This window comes from Pseudorasbora parva, chromosome 14 (assembly GCF_024679245.1).
Source record: "Pseudorasbora parva isolate DD20220531a chromosome 14, ASM2467924v1, whole genome shotgun sequence".
Taxonomy (NCBI): Eukaryota; Metazoa; Chordata; class Actinopteri; order Cypriniformes; family Gobionidae; genus Pseudorasbora; species Pseudorasbora parva.
Window position 1 is genome coordinate 23,433,623 of NC_090185.1, and position 17,503 is coordinate 23,451,125.

At 42.6% G+C, this 17,503-nt stretch overlaps 1 protein-coding gene across 20 annotated transcripts in view; it reads right to left on the bottom strand.

The window, feature by feature from the left end:
- celf5a (cugbp, Elav-like family member 5a) overlaps window positions 1-17,205 on the bottom strand; it is a 285,909-nt gene extending 268,704 nt beyond the window's left edge. For 9 of the 20 annotated variants that reach the window (XM_067415931.1, XM_067415928.1, XM_067415924.1 and 6 more), the window contains exon 1: window positions 16,749-17,203. In XM_067415931.1, the coding sequence (XP_067272032.1) occupies window positions 16,749-17,106 (358 nt within the window). In that variant the 5' untranslated portion in view covers window positions 17,107-17,203. Of the gene's footprint in view, window positions 1-16,748 lie in introns of all 20 variants that reach the window. The other 11 variants (XM_067415930.1, XM_067415929.1, XM_067415925.1 and 8 more) reach the window with 4 other exon arrangements.
- Window positions 17,206-17,503: the final 298 nt, after the last annotated feature.

Here is a 17,503-nt window from a genome sequence, read left to right on the forward strand (position 1 = left end):
CTATTTTTGTTAATGTTTTTGCATTTATACACTATACAAATCGTATAAACAATGCACAATGAAACTGATTCTCACAGATTCACTTTTACATTTGGTTCGGTTTCAGTCCAGATTCATTTACAATATTGCATAGGTAGGAAGGCATGTTTGAATCATAATTTTGCCCTCATTTCCTTTTGTCTTGGAGTTACCAAAAGTCATTTCTAAGTGCATGGTTGTTTTATGCTAATTTTAATTGGATCGTGATTGAAACTGAATCAGTGGCGTTTTGAATCACATTTGCATTATGATGTGTAAAAGATTTGATGTGTAACAGACGACCAAAGAAATAGTAAGAAACATAAAAAAAAAATTCTTGTCAGAATATTAAGTCTCGATGTTAAGAAAACAACCTTTTTTATGTTGAAGGAAAAAACTGAGAAACAAGGTTTCATAATATTGTTATTAGTGATGACCATATTTTGGCCACCATATTGGTATCGGCCGATATACATGTTTCCTTTTTAATGTTATCGTTATTGGCCCGATCAGAAAATGCGTCCGATATATTTTTAAAGCTGATAAATAATAGATTATTTACTTCAGCTGAGAGACACTTCAGATGCGTTCTGTTTGCCATGAATTTTGTTTTTTGGAAAGGCTTGAAATATGATTGGAATCAATTTAAAAAGGAAAATACAGTTAAGAGCAACATGTGTTGAGTCCATAAAATTATAATGAGAACTTCATTATAATTGTGTGCTTGGGACATGGCATTTAATGGTGAGACTTTTGTTTTTGTAAACAGACTCTATTTGGATTTGGATTTAGATTTAACGGTCAATATATCGGTTTTCATTATCGGTATCGACTGATATTTTCATATCGGTGCATCTTAATTTTTATGCATCACAATTTATTCAATTGTATTGTCTTTATTTGTATTCATTCTTATTTACTGTGTTGTCTCGAATAATGTAAATATAATGTGTCGTTTAGCAGGCAGGACTGATCATATTAAATAAAAAATTAAATTTATCCAAACGTGTGCGCAATGTAGCAATCATGCATGACAACACGTGAATGTTTCACTGGCAAGCGGTGTCTCTTTCGGTGTCACCCGCAGTTAGCACGTATCATGTAAAACACCTTAATGTGCTGAGCGCCTCCTGTAAAAAAATGCATATGGGTTTTCTCTCTCTCTCTCTCTCTCTCTCTCTCTCTCTCTCTCTCTCTCTCTCTCTCTCTCTCTCTCTCTCTCTCTCTCTCTCTCTCTCTCTCTCTCTCTCTCTCTCTCTCTCTCTCTCTCTCTCTCTCTCTCTCTCTCTCTCTCTCTCTCTCTCTCTCTCTCTCTCTCTCTCTCTCTGTCACTGTCCAGACAACAATATTGTCCCTGCCCTCACCTAATTACTTTGTAATGAGTATTGTAATATAAGCGGTGCGCTAGCGTAACCTGTAAACCTTAATTAAGGCTGCCACCTTTAAATGTGCTCAACCTCCGTGTACTAGAGCAAAACTATATGCACATCATCTAACATGGAGCCAGAGACCTATTACATAAATTATAAGTTGGCATTATTCAGAAATAACTTCACATCCCTTGCACACTGAAAATGTACAACATTTCTGAAAATATTGATGAAAACAAAAACAACAACTGTATAAATAGTGAAAATTTTGGACTATAGCAACAGTGGATAGGAGAAAACGACTATGCTTTCTGACTAAATTGCCTTCCTAATACATATGCAGGAGTTGTTTGTCGTGGCAAGGCTCAAATTGGTCTATATCAGCTATTGTGTTGTGAATTCGAAATATCGAGGGGTGACACTGTGTCTTGCGGCATGCTGGGAAGTCCTCTGCCAGAAAACTCAGATGCTGCACTGAGTGCAAGAAGGGTACGGCGGAACAAAGACACTTCCTCAGTAGGCTACATCTGTTTCTCCTCCTCTCCCTCTCTTTCTGTCTTCAGAGGATGGCTGGCATGCGAGCAGTGATGCCAGCAGTGGCAGCTTAACCTATTTTCGGAAATACCACAGATTTCTATTAATAGCCCTACTGAGCAGCAGGCCTCTCCGCACATCCCCGACGGGTCCCACAAACCCACTGATAACATCCTCTCCCAGATCACCTTTCATCCATGCTCATGTCACAGCATCACTTCTCAATACTAAAATACAAACAACAAGAATATTCAGTAGCGTTCTGGACTGTGAAAGGGATATTGTGATGAAGCAATCTGGGAAAGTTTTAGGTGAATCCATGGCGCAAATTCGTATTAATTTAAATACATAAATGGACTATTTGGTATACGTAATAATTAAATCCACCTCAGCAGTTTTTTCCATAATTAAATCTAGGGGGCGCTCACTATATAGTTGAAAACTTTTTTATGTTTGGTTAGACACTAATGCGTACAATATCAACATACAGGCAATCTTCTAAAACATAAACACTTACAAATTTGTAAGAATCCTCTATTGCACGTTTTTCAACTAGTGTGTTGCTTTGCGTATTTTTGGTTGACTTCACAGCATCAAATCGACATGCATCTACTCAAACTGTATTCTGCAAAAAATGATCTGCCGTTGGAAAAGGAAACAAAGTCAAACTAACGTTGTTGACGGGTTGTGAAACACCCTAGAAAAGCACGAGCAAAATGACACAAGATAAAATAAACTCGGGTTAATGTAACTCTTTCCCCGCCAGCGTTAAAAAAAAAAGTTGCCAGTCACTGGCAGCGTTTTCATAAAATGTTCATGGCCCCAAGAATATTTTGTTGTATGAATATCCGAACATGCAAATTTATCAAAAGAAAGAACAGCTTTTAAAAAAAAAAATATATATATATATATATATATATATATATATATATATATATATATATATATATATATATATATATATTCTAGAATAAAGTATTCTAGCAAAAAAACTAAATTAAAAATAAAAAGATGAGAAAATCTCAAAACTATCTGGTGTTTTCTCCACAAATTATGGACATTTCGGTCAATGCCATGTAAGGAGTTAAACATGGATTATGTCCATAATGGTTTTTGTAGGTTGAAACCACTGAAAGTCAATGTAAAAACTAAACTCACACTACTCAAAATAACTAAAAGGAACGTCTCAGGTTACGTATGTAACCATGGTTCCCTGAGAGGGAACGAGACGCTGCGTCGAAACGCTAGGGGACGCCTCTGCGTGCCATGTCATGAAGCACTTGTGTAATCAGTCCAATAGCGGGACGATACGTCACGGGCGGGTGACGTCATCGACCAGGAAGCTATAAAGCATGCCCGGACCAAACAGTCACTAGCTTCTGGAAAAGTCGAACAAATCGATCACAGGCATGCCGGGAGTATGGCATCTCGACGCAGCGTCTCGTTCCCTCTCAGGGAACCATGGTTACATACGTAACCTGAGACGTTCCCTATCTCGAGGGAACTTCGAGCTGCGTCGAAACGCTAGGGGACCTCAATACCCACGCCGCCAGAGTCCCAAATGTCTGTATGTGTGAATCAACCCAGAAACACCCGGGACCCCGGAGTAGAGGCTACGTCAAGATTGTAAAACCTCACAAATGTATGCGGAGAGGACCACCCAGCCGCATCACATACCTCTGACAATGAAACTCCCGAAATAAGAGCCATAGAGGCAGCCATACTCCTAGTGGAGTGGGCGCGGACCCTCATTGGTGAAGGATGTCCGGCCGACTCATAAGCGAGCGAAATAGCCTCGACTATCCACTTGCTAAGCATCTGCTTTGAAGCCGGTTTTCCCTTGCTCGGGGACCCAAAAACACACAAACAACTGTTCTGAGTTTCGCCACAGGGCAGCCCTGTGGACATATGCATCTAGGGCCCTGACCGGACATAGCAGATTTAGCTTCTCTTGGTCTTGACTAGTGAACGGAGGCGGACAGAAAGCCTGCAGCATTAGTGGTCCCGGCACATTAGTCGGGACCTTGGGAGCATATCCTTCCCTCGGGAAGAGAAATGCTTTTACCATTCCTGGTGCAAACTCCAGACAAGAGGGTGCCACTGCCTAAGTAGGCACCCTCGAGCATGCCGCAGGTCTGCGCCTCAAAGTACCACGAAGGAAACGCATGACCCAAGGGTGTTTCCCCAATGATGCATTATCTAATGGAATATGATAAGCAGATATCGCCGACACATATACTTTCAGTGTTGACGGAGATAACCCTGCGGAGAATTTTTCTTGTAGGAACTCAAGAACTGAACCGAACGGGCAGTTAACAGGGTCCAAAGCCTGGTGCGTACACCAGGCGACAAAAATTCTCCATTTGAGTGCGTAAAGTCTCCTTGTGGATGGTGCTCTGGAGTGCAACATGGTCTCTATCACCTCAGTAGATAGACCCGTGTTTATGAACTGGGCCCCCTCAGGGGCCAAGCCCACCGTTTCCACAGTTCCGGGCGCGGGTGCAGTACTGACCCCCCCGGCCTGCGAAAGAAGATCTCTCCTGACTGGGATTTTCCAGGGAGGACCTTCTAGGAGAGACATAATGTCGGCGAGCCATACTTGGCCCGGCCAGAGCGGGGCTACCAATAAAAGCTGAACCCCGTCCCGGCGGACGCTCTCCAGCACTCCTGGGAGCAATGCCAGAGGGGGGAAGGCGTACAGACGCAGCCTCGGCCACGTCTGTACCATTGCGTCCAGCCCCAGCAGGGCTGGATGCGTGAGGGAGAAATATGCTGGACAGTGTGTCGTCTCTCGAGACGCAAACAGATCCACCTGGGCTCGCCCAAAGCGGATCCACAGCTCCTCCAAGACCTCGGGTGGAGTCTCCATTCTCCCGGCATCACTCCCTGCCTCGACAGGGAGTCTGCCGCTACATACAGGACCCCCAGGGATGTACATCGCCCTGAGCGAGAGCATCTTGCCGTGGGCCCATGTTAGCATATGACGCGTCAGCTTCCACACCCGACGCAATCTCAACCCCCCCTGGTGATTTATATACGAGACCACCGAAGTGTTGTCTGACCGAACTAACACATGGCGGCCCCGCAGGTCTGAGAGGAAGTGTTTGATTTTATATGATTGAAACACAGCCATCAGCTCCAGCTGGTTTATGTGCCAGGAGAGCTGACGGCCGCTCAGACCTTGGGCCGAGCGGCCACTCATGACCGCTCCCCAGCCAGTTAGGGAGGCATCCGTCGTTAGCGTTACGCGACGACAAGGAGCCCCCAGAACTGGACCTTGGGACAGGAACCAAGGATCTTTTCACTTCACTAAGGCACGTAGGCAGCGCCGCGTGACCTTGATCAAGCGAAAAAGGGTTTCCCCTCAGGGAGAACCCCTTGGTCCTGAGCCACCACTGTAAGGGTCTCATGTACCGCAGGCCAAAAGGTACCCCGTTGGACGCTGCTGTCATCAGCCCTAACACTCTCTGAAAGTGTTTCACAGTGAGTGACTGACCTAGCTTTATCTGGTTCACGGTATCCAGGATCGTTTTTATCCTGGGAGGGGATAGCCGAGCCAACATTATTTTCGTGTCCCAGACTACCGCCAGAAAAGTAGTACTCTGCAGCTTATAGGTGCCAGCACACATTTCTTTCCGTTCAACCTTAGCCCCAACACTCTCATATGGGCGAGAACAGCATCTCAATGCTGAACGCCCACTGTTTCGACTAAGCTAACATCAGCCAATCGTCGATATAGTTGAGCACGCGAATGCCCTGGAGTCGCACCTGAGCCAGAGCTGCATTCACGCACTTGGTGAAAGTGTGGGGTGATTAAGCTAGGCCGAATGGCAGCACTCAATACTGGTAAGCTTCGCCCCCAAAAGCAAACCTGAAGACCTGTCTGTGCTGCGGAAGGATGGAGATGTGGAAGTATACATTTTTTAGGTCTATTGTGACACACCAGTCCTCGGACCTGACGTGACACACGATCTGTTTTATCGTGAGCATTTTGTTTAGCTGATGCAGATCTAAAAATAGGCCTTAACCCTCCATCCTTCTTTGGAACTATGAAGTACCGGCTGTAAAAGCCCGACTCTCTGCAGAGGGGAGGGACCCGTGTATAGCCTCTTTTCGCAGAAGAGTCTGTACCTCTCGTTCCATGACCAGAGGCTGCTCGGGGGTTACTACCGTAGGAGTAACCCTGCTGAACACGGGTGGGTGTGACCCGAACCCTTTTTATAATGTGAGCAGGACCCATTCTGAGATATTCGGCAGAAGTTTCCACGCTGCCAGAAAATCTACTAAGGGAACCAGCCTCTCGAGGCTGGTCTCTGGATTTTCCTGGGTGGTCAGCCCGGTGTCCTGTAACGGATAACCGGCAGGTAGCAACCGAACTGACCGCCCCGGGGCCCTCACGAGAGGGCGCGAACATCCCCAAGCCGCTACGTTTCCGGGCGGACAAGGAGATATATGTTCGCCGGGGACCGCCGCGCCCTGAAGCACCAACGGTGGCAGGGTTGGCAGACCGGCCCCCCCCCCGATGGCACCGGGAAAGAGCGGGCGCCTCGGCGAGCCGCACTCTCCCGGAGGGGACTGCCATCGGAAGTCCTGCGCCTCTGACGTCAGGACTTCTTAGCCGAGGCCTTCCTAGCAGTAAGGACGGCCCTCAGATCCGCCCTACCACGGGAAGGTCCCGGCTGAGCGCGTCGCCCGGATCCCCGATCTCTCTGCGGGGGGGGCCCCGAGCGGCCACGCTCTCTCTTTGTTTTGCTCGGTGTAGGTTTGAGAAAGGATGTACTCGGCTGAGGCTGCCCCGCCCGACAGCCCCAGAGGGACATTTTGATTGATTTATTTATTTATTATATATATATATTTTTATATTTCACATCTCAATATCAATATCCCCCAGCAGGTCTGCTTGTTTTATATGCTTGCAGGGCAACCGCCGTATACAGACCGGCGGCCGCCTGATCTGCTGCCGAATATGCCCTACCCCCAAAGCCGACTTTTTTTTTTTTTTTTTTACCGGCTTGTTGTGGGCAGCTGTGGGGCTGTGTGACGATGTGGACTCGGGGGAGAGATAGCTCGCAAGCGTCTCTTCCCCGCGAGACATCGTCGCCCTTTCTGAATGATAGATGCAGACCCATAATCTACGCGATGCCTCGGCAAACACGCGATCTGAGCCACTAAACTCAACCCCGTAATCTACACGCTGCCTCGGCAAGCGCGAGATCCGCGATCGAGTCATAGAATCTATATTGTAGACCCGTGATCTACACGCTGCCTCGGCAAACGCGAGATCCGAGCCACTAGATTCAGCCCCTCGTAATCTCAAACATACTGTCTGCTCGCCATTATATATTTTTTTCTTTCTCTTTCTTATTTTATTTATATATTTATTTATTTTTTGGCGAACTTCTTGACACTCGGCCGGCCAGTCTAAACTTAACCTGGACACAGCGCGAGTTACACCAATAGCACCTCTTTTTATGAGTGTGTGTGTGTCGTTTTCTTTTGGCAGATCATCATCAGCGCTAACAACATCCAGTTCCTCGGAGCTGGAGTGCTGCTGCGCTTGTGCCTCAGCGCGAGCGGAAGAAAACCGCAGAGCGTGCTTCCAGCTCGCTAACTGAGGCATGAGATCCAGCGGGTAAAGGCAGAGATAGGGGATCACCCGTCTCTAACCCCGCCACTAGATCCAACTGCGATCCCCAGGACGCGAGCCCTCGCTGCGCCTCGGCAACAGCGGGACCCGAGCCCTGAGGACCGCGAGCCAAAGCACTCTCCTCGAAGAGTGCCCGGCGTGATCTTAATATGCGCATTGGGAGTCTCTCGCAATGCTCGCAGCCGACCCCCTCGAGAGCTGACTGGGCATGCTCGAGCCCCAAACACATCACACATTAGGACGTGTGTATCCCCACAGGGAGGAACACAACACCTATACTGACTTGCCATATTTCTTTCTTTCTTTCTTTTTTTTTTTTGAACACACACACAATAAATGGACATACAATTCACACAGAGCGCTTGTGAAGACACAGAAGCTAGTGACTGTTTGGTCCGGGCATGCTTTATAGCTTCCTGGTCGATGACGTCACCCGCCCGTGACGTATCGTCCCGCTATTGGACTGATTACACAAGTGCTTCATGACATGGCACGCAGAGGCGTCCCCTAGCGTTTCGACGCAGCTCGAAGTTCCCTCGAGATAGGGAACTTTATTTTCAACCTATGCAATGTTGATAACTTTACATATTGTTGGGCCTACTCAGTACTAAAAGATAAACAACTTTCAACTTTTTAGTTGAGTTGGGTTGGGTCGTCGTTGCATGTCCAGCAAAAGTTCAGACCCATTGATAGAACCTTTACTTTGAGTGAGAATACATACAAATATTAATGCAAACCTGATGTTTATGCACAGTCTCATCCTGTCCTACTCTCCACATCATGACACCGTCCCACATCTGCCCCGCCACACCTCCCCTTTCATATTAAATCCTTTTTTTTCCACCCTCTCCTGTCTGCCGGAGTGGATCTGGCTCTCCCATCCTGTCAGAAGGGCCCGTCACTCCGCCGGTGCCTCCGGATTAAAGGCACCATTTGTTTTCAGTGGTTCTGACAATCGCTCCATCTCTCTCAGTCTGTTCATCTATTGTGCTTAGCCCTTTGCCTTACTGTCATTTTTCCCTGTCCACTCGAGCTGTCTGTGTGTGTGTGCATGGCATTTGTCACAGCTCTCTGACTGACATAATGGCCATGCCCTCCTTCCTGAGATCAAAGGAAGTGGGGGAAAAGGCTTTTCTGCTCAAATTCCAACAAGGCATTTACATATTTCCAAGCCGTTCTCATCAACGCCAACAGAATCTTTTTTTCGCTGTTCATTAGTCAACCGTGCTGAGTGTTGATTTATTTTCCTCTCGACAATAAATCTTTCGTTCAGGAAGCTCGAAAAACCAGAACAACAGTTCGACTGCAGGAAATGTCTGAAAGAACAGTCATGCTGGTGTATCGTACATTTCATTCTCTGTCATCATTTTCTGTTTCCCTCCATGAAAAACAGACCTCTGGACTGACCTTGTAATAGTTTATTGCACAAAAAAGTAGAGTAGAGAAGAGTAACTAATAAGCTATATCTCAAAGAATTGACATCTATTTTTGAATGGTTAAGAAAATCTAGCTATTTAAAGATGAAGTGAGTAATTAATGTGTCACCTGAATAAATCAAGCATCTTAAACCAGCTGGTGTAGGCTGGTTTCCCTGCCTGGACAATGTACAGCTGGTTTTCAGACAAGCTAAAATGGTCAAAATCTCTCTTAAATTACCACTAAGCAGCTTAGAATGAGACTTTTTTTCAGCCGGTTATGATAGTTTTAAAAATGTTTTCGTAAACACTTCCCCCATTTGCCATTGGTTAGCCAAATGATAGTACCACCCCCAAATTTATACCATTGGTTGAGCTAATGTTATAATGTCAGGTTGGGGTGTGTTTCCTAAAAGCATTGTTAGGGTATGTTTACATGACTACGATGTACTAAAAACAGACGATAATGTTGTCATAATGATCCCCGTTCGTTCACACCAATCTGCGAAAATTACTAAAAAGGCTGTATTATGCATGCCAGGCAGTGTTGGGGGTAACGCAAGTAAGTTGAGTTACATAATAAGATTACTTTTTAAAGTAACTAGTAAATTAACACATTATTTTTCAAATTTACAACAAAATATCTGAGTTACTTTTTCAAAAATGTAACGCAAGTTATTTTTTCACATTTATGTGCTTGACAGTTCTTTCTTCTCCCATGTCGAGTGAAATCAAGAGTAAGTGCAAAGGTGTTGTGTGTGAACAGGTTATTGTAGTTCTAGACTAAATTTGAGCATTTATTCATCTCACTTGCATAAAGATTTAGTATTCCTCAAAATGAATAAAATCAGTCAAATGCAAAATCAGACTATTTTAACCTCCAATAAATTGAATGTTAAATAAAAAAATATGTGTATGCATTTAATCTACCTTTATTGACCAAGTTGCTGCTGACCTTTGACGATTCAGTTAAACCATGAGCAAAAATTGCAAGATTTTTAAATTATTGGTAAAACTTTTTTCTCCTGCATTCTATTCTTCCATTATCCAGAATGGTAGTGCAGCACAGCAGAGCTGGCACTCTACTGTTAATGTGTGAATTTGTATTTTTAGCCTGAGGGTGTTATGAGGCCTACTTTTGTTATGAAGAGGTCTCTACATTTGCACAAAAATTAATTTTTTTTTATAAAAAAACAAGCCCAGCCCAGTTGAGAAAAAGTAACGCAAAAGTAACGGAATGCATTACTTTTCTTAAAAAGTAACTAAGTAACTCAATTAGTTAGTTTTTAAGGGAGTAATGCAATATTGTAATCCATTACTTTTCAAAGTAACTTTCCCCAACACTGATGCCAGGCCAGTAATTCGCGATGTCACTTTGCCAAGAAACACCCTGCGAACACATAATACGCATGCTTGAACATGTAATACATATGTGTATAGGTTTGCACAAATTCACGTTTTTGTCATTTACATGGAGATGGTAAAGGTATCCTTTTTAAAACATTGCACTCCGAAACCCATTTTCAAAAGCTTGTGCTTTCAGGTCCCAAAACACAGTTGTCATGAACGGCCAAAACATATAAAAAGTTTCAGTTTGCAATTAAAAACAGTGCTAGGTTTGTTGGTCACTGTGGTTTTGGTCGTCTCGGAGAGACTGGAATTTCTTCATTTAATCGATTTTTCGCCCAGGCCTAATTCCTAAGGATGCTGATTTTTAGAAGGCAGACTGCTTTGTGTAACATTAGCAACGCATTATTAGCCATTCAATAATGTAGTCAAGCAAATGGCTTATTACTGTTATGTGTCCGTTGTAAAGCGTGATACATAAAACCATTAACATTCTGATACATCGACTTTGTAGACAGCCCTGTATAATTCCATTTCTTCTTCTGAATCAGTTTCTGGTTCAAACATATATGGCTGAAATAAACCAGTATTTCCTTGTGCACCGTTTACTACGGTAAAGTCGACCGAATGGATCTCTGAGATGGTGCGAGTGAGTGGAGGCGGGGCTAATTTGCATATTAATGTCTCTGCATATACTAAATGAAGCAATGGTCCAGTCACATTCAAGCTATTTTAAAGCATTTTTTTTTCACAGGAAAAAACAATATATTTATTTTTGGTGAGTTTTAAGGGATAGAATTACTGACTACAGTGGGACTTTACTTTTAATTGTTGATAGAAGGAAATATTTTATATGTGATAACAATTTACATCGAAACAAATGTTTTCACCAAACAGCAACATTAAGCGTATTATTTTCATCACTTAAGTATAACTTTATGTTTATAACAGTATGTTAATAATATAACTTTATTTGTAACAATATGTTAAATATGTTTATTGTCTTGGACCCTACAGCAGTAAAATTTCAAATTACAGATCAATCTGGTAAGCAGCATGACGCAGAGGGAATCGGGTGAGCTTTCTATTAGCAAACACAGCGGACATTATGGCACGTTTGAAGACCTGCTTATTATCTGTCGTAAAAACGGTCACAAGGGAGAGATTCACAGCATCTTAGAATAGCGCATCAATAATTTCGCTTTTGTGTTTTATGTTCAGTCCACAAAACGGACATGTTACAGAAGGTCATTGAACCTCTTTCCTCACAGGGATGTCTAGAATACTCTACTGTAAGTGCCATCTCCTGATGAATGGTAATGGCCTTAAAAAAAAAACATTTTCCATCTAAAAAGAGAAATAACCCTCTCCTCATGGAGGAAAGTCCATCTAAAAGCAGGTAAAGGGTAGATAAGTGGCCAGTTCACATGAAAAGACAAGTAGCTCAAAGCAAATCTCACTGTTTGAGAAGGAAACATCTCATCCTGACATTCAGAGCTATGGTTCCTGCCAGTAGAGCATTGCATTTTTTATGAAGTGGTTCTTGTTGCATATTACAGTATTTACAGATGTCTGGGTCTATGGACCGACTGTCAGACTAGTTTTAAGTCATAAAGAAGCCACCAGACATGTTTGACTTCCAGAGCAGAGCAAATGACCTCCTCTTAAAGACCCCATGAACATCACTCGACGTGCAGTTTTTATCCCTTTCAAACGACAGCCGATGGTTGGGGGGATATGATGTAATTGACAGGTGATGCAATGACATGGGCCATGTCACTTGTTAAAATTATGGATCTCTGTGGATTTAGGGTGCTTTCACACTAGCACTTTTGGTGCGCACCCAGGTTCGATTGACATCAGAGTTCGGTTGGTTTGGATGATGTGAACGCGGTCTTCCGAACTTAAAGCTGTCTTCCGCTTTTAGTCGGAGTCCATTTAAAGAGGTGGTCTGGGGTTCGTTTCATGTGAACTCTGGTACGGTTCACTGCTGATGTCAATGGAATCGTAATAAATCACGGAAGTGAACCGCTATTAATGACACATGAGTTGATCAAAATTTGTGTTTTGTGTGTGTTTCAGTCATTCACCTGACGAGCGTCACTGACATACTGCTATAGCACAGAGCTGTAGATCTAATCTCTGCTCGTCTTTGGCATTCTTTAGAGCATTTGCAGTGCATTCACGGCAGATATACGAAAGTGCCATAACGTACTGAAGCTTTGGTAACAAAACGAACGGTTCAAAAACAAAAATATAAAAATGACGGGAGCAGCTATAAAAATAGCGTTATGCATTTCGCCGCTTTCATGCGCACTGTCGTTACTAAGCAACCGGGTAAACAGCTGCTGCTTTGATGACGCAAACGAACCAAATAATATAATATGAACACAGTCCAGCAGAGGCAGGGGGAGGGGAGGGGGGGAGCAATCGAACTCGGGTTCGGTCCAGGCAATCTGGAGTGTGAAAGCACCCTTAAACATTGTTGGATAGATTTTGGGATAATGCAAGTACACATTGTTTTAGTGGTTTTTGGATATTTTAGTACCAAAATGTACATATTGTACCTAGATGTGCCGTGTGTAATATTTATGAGAATCTACTGAAAGAAATGCAATATAATATACATAAATATGTTTTCAGTGGTGTATAAATAGCTTACATAATGAACCGTTATGTTTTTACTACCATTTATATCTACAAACCCTTACAGGGAAGGCACCATTTTGTGCCACCATGTTTCTACAGTAGCTCTAAACGGACAAACTGCTCTACAGACCTCTAGCTACTCTCTGCTGTCTTGGACAACAGCATCTTGTCCTGTGTAGGCCACTGTAGCTTCTCTATGTGCTGCGAAAGAGAGGGGTGAGCGGCAACCTCACCAACATTGGTTCTTCAAAAAAAACAGACAAAATGGGTTTTATCTTTTATGATTTTTCATGTAATTTTGCTGTAAGGCAACAACGATGTTTTAAGATTGTTTAATACTTTATAAGATTATTTCTAAGATGTTGATCATAAATGCATTAGCACAATAGGTCCCTTGAAAGCAACTAAGCAAGTTTTGACAATCTATATTAGCAGATGTGAATGCGGCGGCATTAAGCACAGACATTCACACAGCATCAGGTTTAAGAGTAAAGTACCTTTGCATATGTTTGTGTATAGTGTTCAAATGTTCTCCATGCCTTTTGCGTTGTAAGCCATTGCAAGCTTATCCTTGGACATCTTCACCTGCTGAGTGCAAAATGTGCATAAGAGGCTTTCAAAGCAATGCAACAATAGACTATTTATGCTAAACGCAGCAAGAGTTCCGTATTCCATGTGCACATAAGATTACAAATACAGCATAGCAAGTGTCTCCAGCTTTGAGGGCAAATCTGTGGGTGGAAACCCCATTTCCAACTCCACACTAAATATAAAAACTTTAATAAAATGCTGAGCTCGACTGATCACAGGTGAAAAGCCTGAAGGGGAAAAGCTCACCTGTTAATATAAATCAAGAGACAGCAATTGTTAGGCCTATGGAGCAGACCTCATAATAATGTTCATATTGAACACCGCAGGATAAGATGACTCCAACATGCTTTAATTGCAAAGAAGCAGCCACTGTAGAGGGACAAACCAAGTGATCCGAGCGACAGCAACCTCAGACAATAACTACAGTTGCTAATCCTCCTCCGTCATTACGGTCATGGTTTATTACCACGCTTAGCAAACTAATGCTGTGTTTTCCTGTGTGGATTAGCAAGCTGACTTAGCGCCGAAACATGTCCCCTCCCTCTGAAACCCACATATGATCCCTTTAGTCTGAAGAACTCTTAAAAACAGATGCACAAATTGTTCTCACATCTTTGTATTTTGTGAATTGTATATACGCAAATAGGCTTTATGCAAAGGACAGCTAGTACTAGCATTAGCACAAACACTCATCTGTTGCACTCCATCAAGTTTTGAAGGAAAAATTTCATTAGCATCCTCAGCAACATTTTAGCCAAACATTTAAACAACCTTGGGGTCTACATCACCAATGCAGTCCATATTGAGACTACTCGCAAGACTGCACAACCTCTATAAGCTGACAAAAAGTGTATGTAAATATTTGCTGACTTGTTCTTATCTTCACATCCCCTCATAGAATAATACATAAGATGAAAAAAATTCCATCCTGAAGAAACAATTCTCTGTATGATCCTTTAAAACTCATTTTCAGTTCCTGTCCCAAAGGCAGCTACATCACAAGTACAATCAGGTAGTATAAGATGGAAAAAAAAATGGGCCTGTGATGTAATCTGCCACAGCAAGTTCAACTAATGCAACAAACCATAATAAACATAAAAAACACAGCTATTCAGTAATGACGAAGTCTTCAGGAATTACCAAAGAATAATGGTTTTCAGTGCAAATGGTTGCACTAGGACAGGATAAGCCGGTAAAAATATGTAACACAGAACATTTACTAAAAATACATTACGGATAGTGACAACTTTCATTTTGGAACTATTTTTCAACCATGATGGGACCTGTCGGAGGGACGTCTTTTCAGCGTTCATTAAACGTCCAAATGTTTTCTGGGAACTTGCATCCTTATGTTTTGTTTTCGCCATGTTTGGTACAAAACAGTGGCTTTAAAATTTGGTTTGTAATTTATGCAGAACAAAATTTAAAAGTCCTGAATAATATTTACTCACAGACTTTTTAATTTTACTTAAATGGAAAATCACCATTATAAAACCCCATTGAAAATTCCTGAGGGAAATTCAAATTGCTAATACACTTCATGGGTTTGAAACTACATACTGAAAAGCTCTATATTTTAGACGTCTATTTGATGGGACTACTCAGCTCACAGTAATGCACTAGATAAGGTGTATCCACATAAGCTTGGCATCCATCAATGCCCAAGAGGACCATTATTGAGAAACAGTCAACTCAGATTGGATGCTCCCTGGTGTTTCTGTCTTGTATTAGTTGCCTCACAAGTTATTACTTCAAATAATACAATAATTTACATGTTTCTATTGATGCAATTTGATCAAATAAGGATAGGCGCGTGAGTAGCTACATCTCCTCAGAAATGGCGCGCTTTAATAACGGTCGACTGTGGTAGTAGGCAGCTACTTTCTTAAGTTCGACCATAAAAGTTAAAATCCAATTTTGTCATGCAAATCCTCTCTAGGGCTTATCGTTTGTTGTTATAGATACCCAAAATCAAATCTAAAACGTACATCATATCTCGTTTTCTCGACCTAAACCGTTTGGTTTAGTTTAATTCACCCAAATGAAAACGAACAACTCTCGCCCATGAAATCAATGTATATATTCTCATTACCCTGGCATGTTCAACACAGTTAAACCACATATGAAGCAAGGCTTCTCACGGGGTAAATATCGTGGATGAACGCTTGAGCAAATAGATCCTTATTAGCATAATTATAAACACACCACTGATATGAAGCCTAATAGTAACTGACACTAACGAAGACAAATGTGAATATTCTGTTTCAGACACATATCGCTTGAGGAGAATAATGACAAGAACGAGATTAAACCAAAATAGAGGTTTAATTTTAGTCTTTGTCTTCTTGTTTGAGTGGGTTATATGACGTATTCAATGTCAATTGTCAAGTAGAACGTCACGACGCCACAATGTAACGCGTTCTAGTTCTATATGACGCACATCTGGACGTGTTTAAGTGCAAATATGGTAAGATAAGTAAATATGCACGTTTTTCTGTAGGCTACTATTAATATTTTCGCGTGTTTCATTATACTCCCTCACCTGTTTGGATCATGTAGGCTAACATTTTGCAAAACAAGGTTCGATGTGTCGTGATTGAAATGTTTTCTTATTAATATGGATATAGGCTAATCATAATAAAGACGCCGGTTCATCTGCGAGAACTGCATGTGTCAGATTGCACAAGGAAGCGCTGGGTGGTGGGAGTATTTCCCCAATGAAAAGGAAAGAAGATGCAAAAGAAAGACTATTTAAATATGAATTTTCTTGAAAGCGTGTTTGCCCCAGATTCAAATCAAACTGCCATTGAGAAAGGCAAGGTCCCCAGCCATGTTATACGAGGGACAATATACCATTCATAAGCAACAATGCAAAGATTCAAAACTGAGGAGATAAGTTCTCTCTAAACAATGCAAGTGTAGCCTACGCGGGGCAAATATTACAGTTTCAGCAATTATGTTGACATGACAGTGGACCACAAAAATAGCACGTATGATTTATAATAACTATTACAATAATGCATGCGTCATTATTTAAAATGCAGAAGACAATTTTAATTAAAAAAAAAAATAAGCAAATGCAATTAATTATGAATGTATCAAAGAAAACATTAGGCTGTTGTGTTTACCACCCAAAATTTACAGTCTCTTCGCCTATAAAGGTGATCACGCGTTTACCTTTGTGCATGCCGGTGTATCGGTCCTTTAATACTGTCAATTCGTGGATTTTCCCAAACTGTTCGAATAATGGTTTCAGATCTTTTTCCTCAAGGTTCCGCGGTATTTGCCCGATAAAGAGTTTTATGGCATCTTGGTCTTTCATGGTGCCGTTCTCCTGATGAATGGAGATGGATTCTGACCCGTTCATGGGTTTAGGAAATGGGATCTGAGCGTACTGGTGCTGGTGCGGGATTAGGAGGAGTGGATGTTGGGTCGGTGCTGCCCCGGGTCCAGTGAAAAGCAGGCTGGAGTAAGCGGGATGGGGCGGCTGTGGGTGCTGCTCCCTTCTTGTCTCAGTCTGAGTGAATCTGGCCATTCTGAGCTGGGAGCAGACTGGATAATAATAATGACAACACACATACACACACAGGCACACACACTAAGAGAGAGCGAGCAGTCAGCTGGAAACACAGACTTACTTTCTCGGCGATACACATACGCACACATACACACAGCCGAAGTGGATGTTTAGGGGGTGGGGGAGACGCCGCGACATTTGTTGCTCCAGAGCGACACCCAGTGGCCAAATGCGTGCTATCAGGCCCACACTCGGCGTGGATCGCCTAAAACACTTCAGTTTTTAAGTTACTTAAGTTGCATACAAAAACAGGACAACAAAAGGGATTAGTCGTTTATTGTCCATTTGAGCCTCTGAGCATGGAGTCAAATACGAGTGCTTTCTTTGGACAAATTGGCCGTTTACAAAACGGCGC